At 40.2% G+C, this 19,203-nt stretch overlaps 2 protein-coding genes across 2 annotated transcripts; one reads left to right on the top strand and one right to left on the bottom strand.

The window, feature by feature from the left end:
• Nucleotides 1-1,303: 1,303 nt before the first annotated feature.
• On the bottom strand, nt 1,304-1,811 carry LOC113264320 (histone H2B type 1-A). Its single transcript, XM_026511254.4, has one exon. The coding sequence runs from the start codon at nt 1,809-1,811 to the stop codon at nt 1,428-1,430; it is 384 nt and encodes a 127-aa protein (XP_026367039.1). The 3' UTR covers nt 1,304-1,427.
• Nucleotides 1,812-2,089: 278 nt separating this feature from the next.
• Nucleotides 2,090-2,485, top strand: LOC113264317 (histone H2A type 1-H-like). Its single transcript, XM_026511251.3, has one exon. It carries the CDS (start codon nt 2,090-2,092, stop codon nt 2,483-2,485), a length of 396 nt encoding a protein of 131 aa, XP_026367036.2.
• The last annotated feature ends 16,718 nt before the right edge of the window (nt 2,486-19,203 follow it).

Here is a 19,203-nt window from a genome sequence, read left to right as displayed (position 1 = left end):
AGACATACTGTTTCATAAGGCCTTATCAGGGCAGCTGGGACCCCTGACTAGAGATGATGCCCCCTTCCCATACAATGTGGCACTGATGTCCCATCTATTAGCTCCTTTGAGGACTCCCAGCTAAAGCATTCTGGGATTCTGCAGGGGCATGTGACACTTCTTTCCTATGAATTTTTACTATACATATTCAATCAAATGGTATTACAGTTTGTTTTTATTTTTATTTTTTTGTAAAGATGTATATACATTAAATCTTTTTTAAAAGAGAAGAAAATAGAAATCAACAGTCCAACTAAGAATTCTAGCTGAACCACAGGTTTCTGGGAAGTAGTCATAATAATTTGATCCCTTCTTTTTTGTCAATTTCCATGGCCTTTTTCAGTGATTTTTTTTAAATGCTTGTGGGCTCACTCAGAAGAGTCCAGACGATTATGACAGATTAGATCTTGTACCCAATGTCTTCTGCCGTGAATACTGGGCATCCTATTTTGATAAAAACCATATGACCCGATTTAGAACATCACGGTATTCGAGTCCAGTGATATAAGGCACAAATGCAATTTAATGGTCTAATCACAATATAAAAAACAAATGACCCTATTAGAATTTGTAAGTTAAATGCAAAAGAGTTAATTCAGTTAATGTTACTTGTTTGCCAGTTAGCCACTTATCGGGTTTCAGTGTGAATCAGCTGGCACGGCAAGATCTCCACACTCCCATCAACCTGTTCTCAATAAACAGCCCAGTTTAGAAACCACAATAAATGTTCAGATGAGATCAGACCAAGAAACTCCAGGCTTTGGGCCTCCAATAGCAGCAGCTTATGGGCAGCTAGCCGGATCCATGAGTTTTTTCACACACCACAGCCAATGTAAAGAGGAAGTAAAACAGCTGTGACTAATGCTCCCATACTAGACCGTCTTAAGGTCTGTAAGTCTCAAGGTCTATAAAGTCTGTCCACTGCTCCAGACTTTCACTGTCATCTGATACAAAATACTTCAAAACTTTTTTACAGAAAGGCAAGCCATATTCCTTGTGGCCCTCGGGCCCATGTAAGGACCTCCCTGAGAACATAGGATTAGTGGAGCCACTTTCTGTTCAAAGGACTCCCTTCTCCAAATTGCTTCACCTAGATCTCAAGTCTAACTGAAATGCATAAACAATTCAGTTAGGTATTTGAAACTGAAAGATAGTCCTGCAACCACCCAAGTGAGACCTTATCTACTTATTTCTCAAACATTATATGGTGTGAGCAAAGTAAACTTGGCAAACAGACCAAGAAATTTGCTTGTTATACCCGCAGTTTCCAGGTCAGAAGACCTACCCACGTACAGTTTACGACTAAGAGCCTACAGTCTTTTGGAAAGTGTGGGTGGCTCTTAAAAGAGCCTTTGGGTTATAAAGATTGTCTGGTGACTGGAATCGTTTTACTTGGAGCTGGTGTACTTGGTGACGGCCTTGGTGCCCTCGGACACGGCGTGCTTGGCCAGCTCCCCAGGCAGCAGCAGGCGCACGGCCGTCTGGATCTCCCTGGACGTGATGGTCGAGCGCTTGTTGTAATGCGCCAGGCGCGACGCCTCGCCCGCGATGCGCTCGAAGATGTCACTGACGAAAGAATTCATGATGCTCATGGCCTTGGACGAGATGCCGGTGTCGGGGTGCACCTGCTTCAGCACCTTGTAGATGTAAATGGAGTAGCTCTCTTTGCGGCATCTCTTACGCTTCTTTCCTTCTTTCTTCTGAGTTTTGGTTACAGCTTTCTTGAAACCTTTCTTGGAAATGGTAGTGCCCTTCGAAGTCAGCTCTGGCATGGCCGGTGAACAGCTCCAGTGTGCCAACAAGTGGCACTTCAAGAGGCCAACTGCGGTATTTATAGGCACAGTGCTCAATGACGTGTTAGGCAGCCAGCATCTGATTGGGCAATGGGTAGTGGTGTGTTTGTAAATGAGGTGATCCCAGAAACGTTCTCTCATTGGTAGACTATCAGCCAACCAAACAGCACCTCACAACCTATCATCAGACTATAAATAGGCCGGGTACCTGACCTAACGGAAATTTTCTCCCGTTATTACACGCCAGTTTTTAAGCTATGTCGGGACGCGGCAAGCAGGGCGGCAAGGCTCGCGCCAAGGCCAAGACGCGCTCCTCGCGGGCCGGCCTCCAGTTCCCGGTGGGCCGTGTGCACCGCCTGCTCCGCAAGGGCAACTACGCCGAGCGGGTCGGGGCCGGCGCGCCACTGTACCTGGCGGCCGTGCTGGAGTATCTGACGGCCGAGATCCTGGAGCTGGCGGGCAACGCGGCCCGCGACAACAAGAAGACGCGCATCATCCCGCGCCACCTGCAGCTGGCCATCCGCAACGACGAGGAGCTCAACAAGCTGCTGGGCCGCGTGACCATCGCGCAGGGCGGCGTCCTGCCCAACATCCAGGCCGTGCTGCTGCCCAAGAAGACCGAGAGCCACCATCATAAAGTCCAGTGCAAGTAATACCTCACAAGCAGTAAAGCTTAGCAAGTGAAAACAAACCCAAACTGAACCAAAGGCTCTTTTCAGAGCCACTCACGTTTTCTGAGAAAGCTTAGATTTACAAAAAGTTTAAAAGAACGGTAACGGATTCACCCACAACAAATAAGGATTTAATTGGCCACAACTCTTTTAACAGGATGCTGAAAATTATCTAGTTAATGGTGGCAGAGGCCTCTGAAGCAGGTCACCTTAATGCGCAGTAATTTTTACAACGGAACTTTTTCAGCACTCTAGATAGAGCAGCCATCTTGCAGGCACTTGGGGGTAGAAGTACCATTCTCGTGGGGAAAAGAGCAAACAGACTACAGCTGTTGTGACCACAACAAACTTAGCACCAAACAAGGGGTATGGCTGGCTTTTTGAGAGTTTGTGGATCATCAGAACATTGTGACTTTATTTCATTGGGTCATCAACCCAATCCCACCCTCTGCTGCTAGAATCCATAAGAGGACAGTGAGACAGACTGGTCTGTCACTTAAGGTTTCTTCTCTTTCCCCATGAGTCTTCTAAAATCCCGAAATTTGTCAGAACTGGACTACATTCAACTTTCTACTTAACTATAAATAAAACTGACCTCTATCTTCCCATCTTAAACTATACATTCTTACACAGTCCAGCTGAACTCACCAGTATGTTAATCAACCAATAATAAAAGACCATCCTATAAGAATGGCACCCAAATAACACAATGCTGGCACTAATAACTAAAATTGTTGCAGTCACTGGAATATAACAATATTATTGGATCACTGACAGTTTTCTCTTTAAAATCTGGTGACAAAATTTGGGATTCCCCAGATGAATCTCCTCTTCCTTTGTTATCACAGAGAAATTAAATTCTACATGATATGTCATTTCATTCCTAACACCTTTCTTCTGGTTCTCCTTAATCCCAGCCATTCAGGTTCTGCTTAGATTCTGGGCTGCTATCTGTGTTCTTTCTGGGAAATTCAGAATCTTGTATCATCTTAAGGGCCCAGGTAGGGCCTAAATCCAATAATAACTGTCCTTGAAAGAGACCAAAGAGAAGACACAGAGAAGGGAAGATCATGTGAAAGTCAAAGGCAGAGATTGGAAGTGATATGGCTACAAGCCAAGAAACACTAAAGATTCCTGGAAGCCACCAGAAACCAGGAGGGAAGCATGGGACAAATTCTCTCTCTGAGCATCCAGAAGGAACCAGTTCTGTTAACATTTAATTTTGACTTCTTCCTGCCAGGACTATACAAGAATACATTTCTGTTTTAAACCCCCCAGTTTGTGATAATTTGTTATAGCAGGCCTAAGAAACTAACACCCTCTCTTTTAAGAGGATGCAAAGACAAGCTATAGACTCAAAGAGAAGAGCTGCAAAGCACATATCTTACAAAGGACTAGTATCTAGGATATATAAAGAACTCCCAAAACTCAACGGTATAAAACTACTCAACAATCCATTTAGCAAATGGATGAAAAACGTAAAGGGACACTTCACCAAAAAGGATATACAGATGGCAAATAAACACATGAAAAGGTGTTCAATATCCTACGTCATTAGTCATTTCAAAGTGAAACCACAATGAGGTGCCACTACACACCTACTTGAATGACCAAAATCCAAAACACTGACACCACCAAATGCTGGCTAGGAGCTGAACTAACAGAAAACTATTGTTCATTGCTGCTTATAGTGAAAAATGGTACAGCCACTTTGAAAGACACAGTTGCTTATAAAAGTAAATGTCAGCCATCTAGATCTATCTAAGATCATATATATATGAGCCATCTAGATCTAGCTAAGATTTTATATATATATACGTATATATATGTATACACACCTCCCAAACATAGCAGTTTTATTCACAATTCAGTTCAATAGATGACTGGATAAATAAACTATAGCACATCCATATAAGGAAGCATTATTCAGTGATAAAAAGAAATGAGCTATCAAGCCAAGAAAAGGCAGTAGGAATCTTAAATCATACTGCTAAGTGAAAGAATCCAGTCTGAAAAGACGACATACAGCACGAGTCTACGAACATCCTGGGAAAGGAAAAATAGATAAGAACAGTAAGAAAGATCAGTAGTTTTCAGGCTTTGGTGGTAGAAGGGGGCAGAGATGAAGAGATGAAGCACGGAGGATTTTTAGGACGAGGAAACCATTCTCTATAATACTATACGGTGGGTACGTGACATTATGCATTTGTCAAAACCCACAAAACTAACTGCACAACACAGAGTGAACCGTACTGTAAATTACGGATTTTCATTAATAATTATATACCGATAGAGATCATTAACTGTAACAAACGTACCGCACCAACACAGAGGCAGAGGTGGCGTTTGACATACATGCACTTTCTGCTCAATGTTTGTCAACTTGAAACTGCTTTTAAAAATAAAGTCTATTTTTTAAAATTTTTAAAGGTTTTATTTATTGGAGTGCGAGAGAGATCATGAGCAGGGGGGAGAGGTAGAGGGACAAGCAGACTCCCCACTGAACAGGGAGCCCGATGTGGGACTTGTTCCCAGGACCCTGGGGTCATGACCTGAGCTGAAGGCAGATGCTTAACTGATGGAGCCACCCAGGTGCCCATAAATTCTATTTTTAAAAAAACAATCCCAAAAGATTACCTACTATATAATTCAATTTACATAACATTCTTGAAATGACATAAAGAAACAGAAACTGTATCAGTGGCCCAAGAGTCAAGAGGGAGTGTGGGTAGCAGAGAACTGTCTGTGCTATAAAAAGGAAACACGAGGGATCCTTGCCGGGGTGGAAGTGTTCTATATTGATTATATCAATGTCAACATCCTGGTGGTGACATCGTACTAAGCTTTGCAAGAGGTACCTTTTGGGGAAACTGAGTAAATGCTACCTGGTATCTATAAAATTTTTTACAATTGCATGTGAATCTACAGTTATCTCAAAATAAAGTTCACTTAAAAATTTTTGTAGGATGCAGTTGAGGTCATGCTAAGAGGGAAATCTAGCACTGAACGTTCACATTAGAAAAGGAGAAAGTTCTAGGGGCGCCTGGGTGGCACAGCGGTTGATCGTCTGCCTTCGGCTCAGGGCGTGATCCCGGCATTACGGGATCGAGTCCCACATCAGGCTCTTCCGCTATGAGCCTGCTTCTTCCTCTCCCACTCCCCCTGCTTGTGTTCCCTCTCTCGCTGGCTGTCTTTCTCTGTCGAATAAATAAATAAAATCTTTAAAAAAAAAAAAAAAAAAAAAAAAAAAAGAAAAGGAGAAAGTTCTCAAATCATTACCACAAATTTCCACATGAAGATATAGAAAAAAAAGAGCAAAATAAGTTCAGTGCAAGAAGAAAGAAAGATAAGAAAAGAACTCAGGGCACCTGGGTGGCGCAGTCAGTTAAACATCTGACTATGTTTTGGCTCAGGTCGTGATCTCAGCATCATGAGATCCAGCCCGGAGTTGGCCTCCATGCTCAGCACAGAGTCTGCTTGAGTTTTTTTTTCTCTTCCTCCCCTCTGCCCCTCCCGCTCTTGCTCTCTCTCTTTAAAATCAATCAATTAATAAAAAAAAAAAAGAGAGAACTCAATGAGATTAAAAACAGAAAAACAATAGAAAAACCATAGCAACAGGACACTTTAAAAAAAAATCAAGACAATTGAGAAGCTCTAGCTAGACTGATAATAGAATAGAGAAATTACCAATCTCAGAAATAAAACAGGGGGATATAACAGATCATTAAAATGATAATAAGGGAATACTGTAAGCAACCACACACTAGAAGAATTCATCTGAGACAAATTAGAAAAATGGAATATTCTTGTAACTTTTAAAGAAATGGAAATAGTAACTAAAAACTTTCACTCAAATAAAATCTGTAGACCCAGATGGTTTCACTAAAGAATTTTACCAAATGTTTAAAGAAGAAATAGCACTGATTTTACACAATCTCTTCCAGAAAATGAAAGAAAAAACACTTTCTAACTCAATTTATGATTCCAAAATTAGCCCAATACTAAAATCATATAAAAACAGTACAAAATAAAACTATAAACCAATATCCCTTATGAACATAGAAAAGAAACAATAACAGCAAATTAAATCCAACAGTGTATAAAGATCAAGGAATGCAAGACAGGTTCAATGTTCAAAATCAGTCAATGTAATCTACCGTATTAATAGTATAAAGAAGAAAACTATGATCATAGTACTGAAAGCAGAGAAAATGTTTGACAAAATTCACTATCCTTTCCTGATTAAAAACTCTCAACAGAGTAGGAATAGAAGAGAACTTCCTGAGTCTGATAAAGGACATCTTCAAGTATCCTACAGATAAATCATATTAATAAAGAGAAAGTCAATGCTTCCCCCCTAAGATCAGGAATAAGGCAAAAACATTCATTATCACCATTACACTCAACTTCTGAATTCCTTCATAGCACAAAATAAATTAAAGGCATATGGATTTGAAAGGAGTAAATAAAACTCCCTCTACTTGAAGATGATGGGATTGTCCATGTGGAAAATCACAAGGACTCCACAAAAAACAAAACAAAAATCCAAAACCAAAACTCCTAAAACTTAATACTGAAATGTAAAGGAACTATAATATCAAACAACTTTGAAAAGAAAGAATTAAGTGGGAGGAATGCCTCTCCCCAGTTTCAAGACTTATTGTATACTATGCTGATCAAGACTGTGTAGTAAGAAAGGGATAAATAACCCCCCTAAAATAAATAAGAAAGGGATAAATAGTTTTTGACACTGATGAAAAAGAAATTTAAGGGAGGAGAATAATCTTTTCAACAAACAATGCTAGTTGACCAATGAGCAAAAATAGGAAACAACCTAAGCCTCACACCTTTCACAAAAATTCACTCAAAACTGATGGTAGATTTAAATGTAAAATGTAAATAGTAAAACTTTTAGAAAGAAAGACAGAAAAATCTTTGGGATCCAGAGCTACGCAAAAAGTTCTTAAACATGAAACCAAAACCATCCAGGAGAGGAAAAAAATTGTCAAATGTCATCAAAAGTAAAAATGTTTGTTTTATGAAAGTCCTGTAAAGAAGATTAAAACGAGAAGCTACAGATGTAAAGAATACATTTGCAAACTATAAATATGACAAATTTAAATTTAGAATATATATATTTTCCAAGCTCAATAGTAAAAAAACAAAAAAACAAAAAAACTATTCCATTAAAAATGGGCAAAAGTCACAAAGAGACACTTCACGGAAATTAATAAACATTAACACTAACAACCATTAGGGAAATGCAAATTAAGACTATGATGAGATATCAATATATACCTACCAGGCAACCAAAATAAAAATAATGACAACACCGAATGCCTGCATAAATGTGGAGAAATTCCATGTCTTATACATTGCTGGTGAGAAAATAAAGTGGTATAGTCACTTGTGCTCTCTCTCACTCACTTTTTCTCTCGAGTAAATGAATTAAAACTTAAAAAAAAAAAAAGTAGGATGTATCTGTAGCTATTACACTGTAAAGAACCCAAAATATTTTAAAAATATTCCTCCAGTATTCAAAAACTATCCAATTCAGCAAGGTAGTTGCTCATGTTATTGACATCTGAGTAATATTCTGACATAAATTTTTCTGATTTGGTGAAATTTTTAAAAAGAAATAACAGAAAATAACCAACATTCATGCCAGCACTAAACTCACTGGTCAGTGGTGTGAAATGATTTCTGTGATGAAATGGATGGTAGTCAGAAGCAGTTGTCAGTAGTTTGATTTTGTGACACTCTTTTTGGCAATAAAATTGTAAAAATGGATAATAGCTTTTGCAAGAAATAGCAATTCATTTGAAGTTATATGTCTAATCTGAAAATCAAGAAAGCACTTTAGCTTAAAATTTATTTCTAAACTATATAAAGAAATATTTAATAGAAATTTTTGCATCAACCTTCAAGCAGTATCATGAATTTCATTAACTTGTGTGTGTGTGTGTGCTTACTTTTCTCATAGAGCCAGTCATTAAACATTTACCAGCACAACCCTGTCTAAACTATGAAACTGAGTAAAAAAAACTCATTTAAAAATGGAGTCAGGAGGCCAGAAGGGGGAACTCTGATGCTTTATCTCTTCTGTTCCATTGCATTCCCGACAGGAAGAAGCATACTTTACTACTCCTGCAGGAGGAAGGAAGAATTTCTCCTTGCCCAGCAACAAGCTCAGCCAGTAAGAAAATACCACAACTCAGCCAACTGTCACCACCTTGAACTCTCACTTTCCTCCAATGGGCTTTCCTTTAAAGCAGGCCCTTCCAACCTCCTCCTTTTCTCTACCCAGTAATATTCCTCTCCTTTGATCTCTGGATTTGCCTATAGTTTGCCACAGCTGTGTGTCCCAAATTACAGTTCTTCTGCTATGTCCAAATAAACCGATTTTTCTGGTAAAATAACAGGCTGTTTTACTTTTAAGGCTGACAAAACCATACGTTTGAGAGCAGCCCCCAAGTGAAACACACAATGAGAGAACAAGGAGAGGCAAAAGAATACTTTTAACACTCACTGTTCTTTGGCTTCAAATCCCAACATGTTTCCTGAGAGGAGGGAGGCCAGATCATGGGAAGAACTCCTTTTCCCTGTACTAGAGAAAACAGAGAGGAATTAAAAATCTGCTCATTATTCCTGTTATAGCCTATCCTAAGTTGAAGGCTTTTCCCCAGGCTCCAAATCCTTGTATCTCAGACCTATGGAATAACAATCATTTAAGTAGAAAAAACAGATGATATGGCCCCTTTCCAGAAAGGACTGATTCAGGGCTCACAATACTCCGGTCTTGCAGCTGAAAAATCCTAAAGAGTAAAGTGCATGGGCACCATGAGGGCATTTATCGGGTTTTTCTCCTTAGAGCTCCTCCTTTATTTGAGAAACTGCCTCTCTCATACCAGTTAACAAATCCTCAGAGGCTTTCTAGAAACAGTGTCTTTGCACAAGACTGCTTTGGCAGAGCTAAAAGACATGCCTGGAAATAAATTCACATGTTTGACTTAAAGACAGAGGGGAGCACTCACGAGCATATTTCGCAACCCTAAAACTAAGTAGAATTAATTGTAATCAACCTGGTGAAGTCAAGTGTTTATCACATCTACAAATAATAAATTCAACACAAAGATGCATCAGGCCTTATCAAAGGAACTGTATGATTCAGAGCCATTATAAACAAGGAAGACATAGTTAATCACAGCATGTATTTTGGAAACTCAGTTGTTTTGAGAACACTTTGGTTTCCGATGATCTTTAAGTAGCTTATCTGCAGCTGGAGGCCTTGAGAACTGCCTCATGGGGTTCCTCCCCAGAACACATGGATGCTTCAATACTGGTACATCCATAAAGATGATTCACAGACTTCTGAAGTCAATACGCTACAGCACTCTAGTCCTAACAATGGTTACTAAGAATACATTTGAAAATGATCATTATGGGTACTTTAAAGTTAAAAACCCTTAATAAACTGAGGATACTAGGATAAATTCTAAAAATTATTGAATGGATAAAAAAAAAAAAAAAGCCCAGGGGCGCGTGGGTGGCACAGCGGTTAAGCATCTGCCTTCGGCTCAGGGCGTGATCCCGGCGTTATGGGATCGAGCCCCACATCAGGCTCTTCAGCTATGAGCCTGCTTCTTCCTCTCCCACTCCTCCTGCTTGTGTTCCCTCTCTCGCTGGCTGGCTCTATCTCTGTCAAATAAATAAATAAAATCTTTAAAAAAAAAAAAAAGCCCAGCATCCTATGTTCAATAGTGAAATAATAATTTCATTGTCATCAATGTCAAGAACCTACAAAAAACAGTCCTTGTTCCCACCATATGTCTTGTTGTGTATATTACACACAATTATTAAGTATAGCATTTAACCATGGTCAACTCTAAGGCAATATCATACCTTCCCATGACTTAACTGTATACCTAGTGTGGTAGCCAGCTTCCAAGATGGTGGCGCTTCTTTAGCAATCAGGTTGTAATAGATAAAGCAGCTTCTTTTAGTCAGAAAGGGTCAGAACATAGCAACTGTCTGATTCCCGGCAACACACTGCCAATATGAAGAGATACTTTCATTTATCACAACTCTTATTTTATAAATTCACAGTACTCTATAAAAACAATCTCTGATTTGCATGACAAGGGTCTCCTCTCAGTTCACTGGGAATATCACCAACATGATGCCCATGGCTGCAGAGGATGCGGGTAGGAAGTGAGCCCACCCAACAGTCTTGAGCAGCACTGCCACCCCTTTCAGTTAGGGCATTTGTGGGGCTATCCTAGGGTAACAGAGCAAAGTACAGCTGTTTAGGCATCATGACAACAACACAGTGCTTGAGAAAGAAAAATAAATATGTGGCTAATAGTGGCTGTGTGGGGAACCTTATTTTAGCGCTTGTCTTTCAATGATGTAAGGAGCTGAGTTTACAAGGTAGTGGGATTAGCAGCAATAGAAGGAGGTGGGTAAACTTTCAGCCTTCAACTCAACTGTCTCATGGCAGAGTACCCCACAGGTGGTACATGGCAGTCTGTTGCTGGGAATCAGTCAGTTGCTATGTTCTGACACTTTCTGACTAAAAGAAGCTGCATTATCTATTGCAACCTGATCGCCAAAGGAGCTCCGCCATCTTAGAAGCTGGCTAGCACAGTAGGTGAGGTGGTACTTGTCATGTACCACCTTACCTCCAAGGCTATATAATTCCTCCAAGTATCTTCTAGTCAGGAGTAACCTTCCAAGCAACCTAGTATAATAGGGGACTTATGATGTATAATAGGGGACTTATAACATGTAACCAAAATATTTCCTTTCAATTCATCACCAATCATACTGAGAACCTAGAGTTGGTCCTTATTCCCCTTTTTATTCATTATTCTTCTTCATAAAAATTAATTTTGCTCTGGCCTATGGCTCTTGAAACAGTAGTCAAATGAATTATATGACTGTTTTGCTCTGGGTAAATATTAGAATGTAACAACTCTGTCTTATAATTTTGATATACTGGTCATCAACTTTCAAGTTTGAGAGAGAATCTTATATTTAAGAGGTCTCAAATTTATGTAAATAAAATGTACTTCCTTCCTACTGAAAAAAAAGTGAAAGATTAGTGATTTGAAGAGAAGCCATAGCATGCAAAAAGCAAAACCCTACAAGCAGTTAAGAGGTATAATGAAATCACAGGTGACTGTAGTGTGATTATAGTTTATCGCACTTGGTCCAAAGGATGCAGTAAATATAAAATCACACAGTATAAGCCACATTACCGAGCTTTTTCCTTAATGAGATTTTATTTTTTGCTCTTTCAAAAAGAAGCCATTTTATTAAAAATTTGAAACTGTTTTTACTTAAAGTTACATGACAGTAATTTCTCTGACATAATCTCATTTGAGAGGGAAGTGACTGGGGAGCAGAGCAGTAGGGGCAGAACTGATATGGAAGATCAACAAGTGCAAAGACTTCTCAATTCTTCTTTAGAGCTAACATTTGGGAAACCTCCATACTGTTTTCCAGAGTGGCTGCACCACTTTGCATTCCCACCAACAGTGCAAGAGTTAAAAATAGACCTACCCGACCATGCAGCAATTGCACTACCAGGTATTTTACCCAGAGAATACAAAATACTAATTTGAAGGGGTACATGCGCTCCGATGCTTATAGCAGCATTACCTACAATAGCCAAGTTATGGAAACAGCCCAAGTGTCCATTGTCTGATGAATGGATAAAGAAGATGTGGTATATATATATACAATGGAATATTCCTCGGCCATCTAAAAGACTGAAACCTTGCCATTTGCAATGATGTAGAGGGAGCTAGAGAGGATAATGCTAAGCAAAATAGTTCAGTCCAAGAAAGACAAACACCATGTGATTTTGCTCATATGTGGAATTTTAGAAACAAAACAAATGAGCAAAGGGAAAAAAAGAGAGAGGCAAACCAAGAAACAGACTCTTAACTCTAGAGAACACACTGATGGTCACCAGAGGGGAGGTGGGTGGGGGATGGGTGAAGTAGGTGACGGGGATGAAGGAAGGCACTTGTGATGAGCACCAGGTGTTGTACGGAAGTGCTGAATCACTATCACATGTAGGTTAACTGACTAGAATTTCAATAAAAATTTGAAAAAAAAAAAAGAATAACATTTGGTAGGAGGATTTTCATAAATTTTGGGGTCGTTTTACTTTAACAAATTGTTTCTGGAAGGGTTTGCTCATTTTTTCCCACATGAATGCTACTGTTCCTCAGAATACCCTTCTCATCTTCACAAGTCATTTTATATCTTAAGTTGCACACAAATAAATCATTTATTTCATTGCCTTCCAATACAATGTCCTGAAGCCCACTGTTCAATGAAGAGGGGTTATCTTTTTGACTATGAAGCACTTTAATATTGACTTAATAGTCTATTTTTTCCAGAAAACAAATTGGATATATATGTATAATGTATGAAATTTACACAGAAATTTCAAACAGTACACCACAAAAATTATATCTAACCTAAAAATGTCATGATCAAATATCTCCTTCCCAACACTCGTGTTCATTTTTTATGTTATTTTATTAGCTATTTATTGTTAAATTAAAAAAAATTAAAAAAAAACAAAGTTTAACATAGATTTTGCTTTCAAATCAAATGTAACATTTGTGCTAAAACAAACACAACAAAGACCCAAAGAAGTGTTAAATTCAAAATTTGCTCAAAGGGCATATGTGCCTACTTATTACTTATTTTACTGAAAAAAGTGCTTAGTAAAACAAGACTAAGGGTATTCGTAACATACGGGCCAAATATATCTCAACCTTAAGCCCAGTGTCATGTTTGATGACAAAATATTACACCGTTTCCAGGAGAGACGAGATGTAACATGAAATCTTTATATCACCATCATTATTTGATGACATTTTGTGATTTACTTAGAAATATTAGTCAAGGAATTTTCCAGGTAGGTTATTTATTGCACAGTATACAAACACCTAAAAAAAAAAAAAAAAAAAGAAGTGAAAACAGAAATGACCATTTTAGCAAAGCCTCCAAAGACATTTCTGACAGAAAACAAAACAAACAAACAAACAAACAAACAAACAAAAAGCTTTTTAACTATGAGGCTATGAGGTAAGACAATGTAATGCATACACCCAGTAAATTACCACACACTTCCGAAGTTACAGATTAGGGGCACACATAACAAAACTGTATAGTAATGGGAAGAAAAGTCTACAGCTCTTTAAGAGGATTAACCTAAGAGGGGCCTGGGGGGCTCAGGTGGTGAAGTTTCTGACTTTGGCTCAGGTCTTGGGATCGAGCCCCAGGAGCCCCACACTGGGCTCCCTGCTCAGCAGGGAGCCTGCTTCTCCCTCTCCCTCAGTGATCTCTCTCACTTTCGTTCTCACTCAAATAAATAATAAAATCTTAAAAAAAAATGAGGATTAACCTAAGATGAGAAGAAACGACATAATGTGATAGCTAAGAACAATCACGTTTACAAAAGTAACTTGTTCCTTACATTAAGCACGTGTGCTCTCTCCCTTTCTGTGTGCATGTGTGTGTGTGTGTGTGTGTGATTGGCTGTGGGTTTTTTCCCCCTTCCCCCAAAAAGGCAGAAAAATTCTGGAAAATATGAAGAGAAAATGGAATCACAGCTAAATTACACAAAAATATATTTCATTTTTATTTATGCAGAAAACATAATAGTATGGTCAACCCTAAATGAAAAACATACCCAAACTGATCAATATCGATCAATGTATTTCCTACATTAAAGATTAGATGTCAACTCTGGGAGACCATTAAAAATGACCAAGTAAGGCCAAACTATGATCCAAACGGTTCGATATTCAATAATAGGCAAAAAGACAAGTCTATGGTTGTATCAGTCCATCCAGTCAGGAGAGAGCAACCACACAGTGAACCGAATGAGGAAATTTTAATATGAAGAATTACTAACTCAGAGCACTGGAGAAAGGAGGGGGTGGCACGTGAGAAGTAAGAGCTCTAAGTGACAGAAGACGAGCTGCCCCCCCTCGGGCTGAAGGGAGGACCAAGCACGGGGATCCAGACCTTACTAGGGAGGGTGCCTGTGGAGCTCACTGGGTTGCAGAGAAGCTTTCGGAGCTCTGCACCTGCAGGACTGGCTGGAAATGCAAGCCCGCGGGTGTGAGGGAAAGCTCCCCACTGGGAAGGGTCTGCGGTGGCCTGAGAGAGGGCGGGCTGGGGGCTGCAGGCAGCTGTGCCCTGAGGGAGCCAAGTTCAGGAGAGCAAATGCTTCTCCTCCACGGTGTCTCTCCAGCGCCCCTGTCTGATGAGGCTTCAGCGTCAGCTGACAAAGGCCTAACAGTTAATGAGGGCCGAGTCCACTGCCCAGAGCAGCCCAGTGGTAACTGAAGCTGAAAGCCAAAAACTCAATTACTGACACAATGGTCAAACACGGGGCAGGCGGGCCCGTCTGAGGACAAGTGTGGGGAAGCCTCAGAGCATCCCTGACCTCATCTCCAGGGGTCCCTCTCTCCAATTCTTGCCACTGCAGCTCAGAATGACCCAAGGAGGTGAGACCCACGGCTTCTTTGTTATCGTCCTGTTACCTTTATAAAGCTGCTCAGAACTGAACATTAGTTCGACTAGGTTTACTTCCAAGGCCACTCTACAATGAAGAAATAGAAGCAACGCTCTAACACATACCCCATGGGAAACGCTACTCCTTTACCCTGGCCACCCCAAATCACCAGCACTACTCCGTCAGGTCGGCCAGCCAAACGTAAAGAGAGCTACAGAGTTGTTCCTTTCCGATTATATTTTCCAACTCAACTGAGAATGCCCATGACTCTCAATTGTTGTTTACGGACGTAAAAATTAAGGTCCCTACAACGGAAGGTCCTCTCCTTATTGCTTGTCACACAAAGCCAAGACCTGTACAAGCCACGGCTGCTCTGAACGGGCAAACTAGAAAAAATACATCTGTTCACCTGCTCAGAGAGACAAAAAGATTTTCTCTCTTGACCCATATTCTAGATGGTAAAAACAAAACAAACAAACCAAATAAAAGAAACAAAACAAAAAAACTCCTCCAATAAAATTAATAACTCCAGGTTCTGCATATGTTAGTTTTAGATTCACATATATGCTATTTACATAGTCCAAGAAGACTAATGTCATAAAATGTACATAAAAGGAGCCTCAGGTCCGTATTACTTAGTAGAAGCAAACACAAAATCTCTCTGGAGGAATAATCCCTCAAGCCCTGACAAGATTCCCTGGAATAAAGTTTATTAACCACGAGGTCACAATCTGAAATTACACAACACAGCCAGAGACAATCCAGGGTGAGCAAGAGTCAGGCGAACAGAAACAGGATAGAACACCCTTCCCCAGAACTTCAGATAAGAGAACAGCATGAGAAATTTTACACATTAAGAAAACAGAACATAAGAAAGCACAGTAAAGACCTGGCCGATATGGGGGAAAGGCAGGAGGAGCAAATAAAACCTAAAACAATGGGAGTCATTGAAAATAAAACCCAGTAAAGGCAAGTTTCGTGCCAGATTAGGCCCTGCTCGATTCTCGAGCTATAAAGAACGAGTCAAGCGGAATTTTATTTTTTCCCCAATGTACAGGCAAGTCCAGAACTGGTACTAGTTCAACGAATCCAAAGCGAAATGGGCTTTTCCTCTTCTTCTCTTCTGCTCACGTGGAAGAAGACATAATTGCTCACAGATATTTGCAGCCTCCCTTGGGGGAAGGATTGTAGTTCTCTGACGTGTGCTGTCCGTCTGGATCACGTGACTTGCCTGGATCAATGGACTCTGAGCAGAAATGACACGTTTCATTTCCAGCCGTAAGTTTTTCCACATACTCTGTTCTCTGCCACGACATTGGCAGTATTTCAGACAGCGGCTGTCCATCAGCCTGGCCTCAGCAGGGAGATCACGTGGAACGGAGCTGTGGCCAGTCCATGCCACACACGTGACATGAAGAAGGAAATAAGACACCACGGATGGAGGCTTGACCTGTGGGCACAGCATAACCACACCTTTTCTAGTCAATACAGAAATTAATATGCAGGACATAAGACAGCATGTTGCCACAGACTGAAAACAAAGCCAAACCAAGCATAAACAGTTTTTGGCATTGGCTTCAGGGATGGGATGGGGACAGAAAGAAACTGTTATTAAGGTTTAAAAGGACAGTTGTACTTTATACAAGTGAAACATTTAGAAATGTTTACTTATGATAATTTACAGGTAGTTTCCCTATTGAGCTTATTATTTTTGGTGAAGTTTTTGGCAAAATACATGCAAATTGTGTGATTTGCTGCTGACGACATTTGACAGAGTACTATAAAAGAGGACAATCTGTAAAGCTATCAGCTGGTTTGCAAATGGGAATGAAAGAAATTGAGAGAAACTAAAAATTCTAGACTTGCTGAGTTGAAAGAAGCTACTTCTTCTCAACTCCAAAGGTGAATAGGTAAAATAGAGAAATGATTTGAATAAGAAAGTCCTTTTTAAGCTTGGCCTTGTGCAAATAGCAAATTAAAGTGTGACCTTCTCATCAATTGTTAAAAAAAAAAAATCTCTCAGTGGACTAGGATCATATCCTGTAAATAACTTAAGTTGGCAAAATGGCCCCCCCAAATGAAATTAAGGTGAAGGTTTTCCTATTGAAATGTAATAGGCTCAAAGTATCCAAAATCAAGAGGGGGGAGGGGAGAAAGGGGAAGGGGAGGGAGAGAGGAGGAGAGTACTTTGAGAATCCAATGTCAAGAGGAGTTGTAGGTGTGACTGTTGGCATGTGTAACCAAATATACAAGAAACTGATTAACATTCTGAGTGACAGAATACCAAAGGGCTACCAACTTGGATAACAGAGGCTAAAGGAGGCTATGACTGATCATGTGTTAAAGTGTCACTTGGAGTCCTCCCCCTTTTTTTATTATCAGAGGTGGGCCAAGACATCTCAGTCTGCAAGGACTCTTCCAATATGGCCAAAGAGGATAACAGAAAAGGAAGAGCCACCCAGAGGGTCGAGCCAAGAGCCACGAAGAAAGACATTCTGGGGGCACTTCTGTCCTCCCCATCGGATGCAGAAGCACCATTTGGGGACCATGCACCACCTCTTTTTTTTTTTTTTTTAAAGATTTTATTTATTTATTTGACAGAGAGAGAGAGAGAGAGACAGCCAGCGAGAGAGGGAACATAAGCAGGGGGAGTGGGAGAGGAAGAACCAGGCTCCCAGAAGAGCAGGGAGACCGATGCGGGGCTTGATCCCAGGACCCTGGGATCAGGCCCTGAACCAAAGGCAGACGCTTAACGACTGAGCCACCCAGGCGCCCCTATGTACCAGCTCTTGAAATAGCCTCACAATTTCAGACTTCTTTGAACTAGACTGTGTGTTCCCCCTGTTGGCAGTTGCCTTGTTTGTGTTCTAGCCTCACACACTGAGTGTGTGTTGAACAGAAGACATCTTGTTAATTCATGGGTTTCTGGAACAAGAGAAGCTACATTCGGACGGATGAGAGAGTATCATAAAAATCGTGAACACCAGGCCCGGTGCTACGGTTAAATGGGACTTTTGAGTTGGCTGTCCTGGGAAGGAAGGAAGTACATTTAATGTGCAGAAAGGAGAGTTCATTGTACACAGTTTAAAAGAAACCTGGACTGTGATATTAGTGGTCGAAAATATTCCCTGGCCTTCCTTTGAAAAGGATTGTTATTTCTCTACCTCGGTTCTGCTTGGCTTGGCCACATGACTTGCTTTGCCCCACGAAAGGTGCGTGGAACTGACATCCAGGCAAAACTTTTACAACTTTTTTAAGCCAAGACCCAGTTCACCATAATTTATCTTTTAGTTCGACCATGAGACCATCCATGTTCCAGATAAAGCTCATTCAGCAAACTGAGTCCCAGAGTCAGGAAAACACGGTACAGAGCTACAGTCAGAAAACGATGGACATGAATCTCCAACATCACATAAACCTTTGTTGTTAAAAGCAACTGAGATTGGGGGCCATTTCTTCTCGCATTCCAATCCAGCTTCTCCCAACTGATAACAGCCTCCCGCTTACTGGCTTTCATCTGCACTCCTGTTATCTCGTGGTCTTCCCACAGTGCTTCGCGTTCAGACCTCACGTCTACAGTCAAGACAGAAAAAAAGGGACAAAAAAGATGAGGCACAGGCCTACTTTTTTAATGTGTTCATGGCCAGAAATGTGTGGTTCCAAGGAAGGCACAAAAATGAGGTTTTTGTTTTTATAGCCATCAATGGTAGAGACGAAATCTAGGACATAGAAATTTAGAAACGCTGCCTATAAGTCATATTTTTTATAATTTATTAGAAGTAATTTAAGCAAAATTCTTTGCTCAAATCTGGTCTTCCTCTCCAACCCTTCTGCTACTATTCGCCTTTCAGAGTTCTCCAGTAACTGTTCCACACGTCCTGCCCAGGGTACAAAGGTGCATTCGTGTGTTTTGAACATACTTCTTTAGATCTGTGTTTAGAGTTGTGTTCTTCAACCTTTTTTTTTTTCCTTTTAATAATCTTTTGGGATTCCTATCCAAACATCCTATTAGAGGTTTCCTAGAAAAAATATTTTCAAGTGTTTTACTTTTTAAATAACATCATAAAACATTTGAAACCAGCTTGGGGATTTGGGCATCTTGGAAGGAAGAACAGTAAATGTAAAGGCCCTGAGGCAGGAAAGAGCTTCATGG

The sequence above is a fragment of the Ursus arctos genome, unplaced genomic scaffold, assembly GCF_023065955.2.
Source record: "Ursus arctos isolate Adak ecotype North America unplaced genomic scaffold, UrsArc2.0 scaffold_31, whole genome shotgun sequence".
NCBI lineage: Eukaryota > Metazoa > Chordata > Mammalia > Carnivora > Ursidae > Ursus > Ursus arctos.
This window is presented reverse-complemented; position numbering and strand designations above follow the sequence as displayed.

What these genes read in the sequence shown, in the direction of transcription:
- LOC113264320 (XM_026511254.4), bottom strand. Translation starts at nt 1,811, where the DNA reads ATGCCAGAGCTGACTTCGAAGGGCACTACCATTTCCAAGAAAGGTTTC.
- LOC113264317 (XM_026511251.3), top strand. Translation starts at nt 2,090, where the DNA reads ATGTCGGGACGCGGCAAGCAGGGCGGCAAGGCTCGCGCCAAGGCCAAG.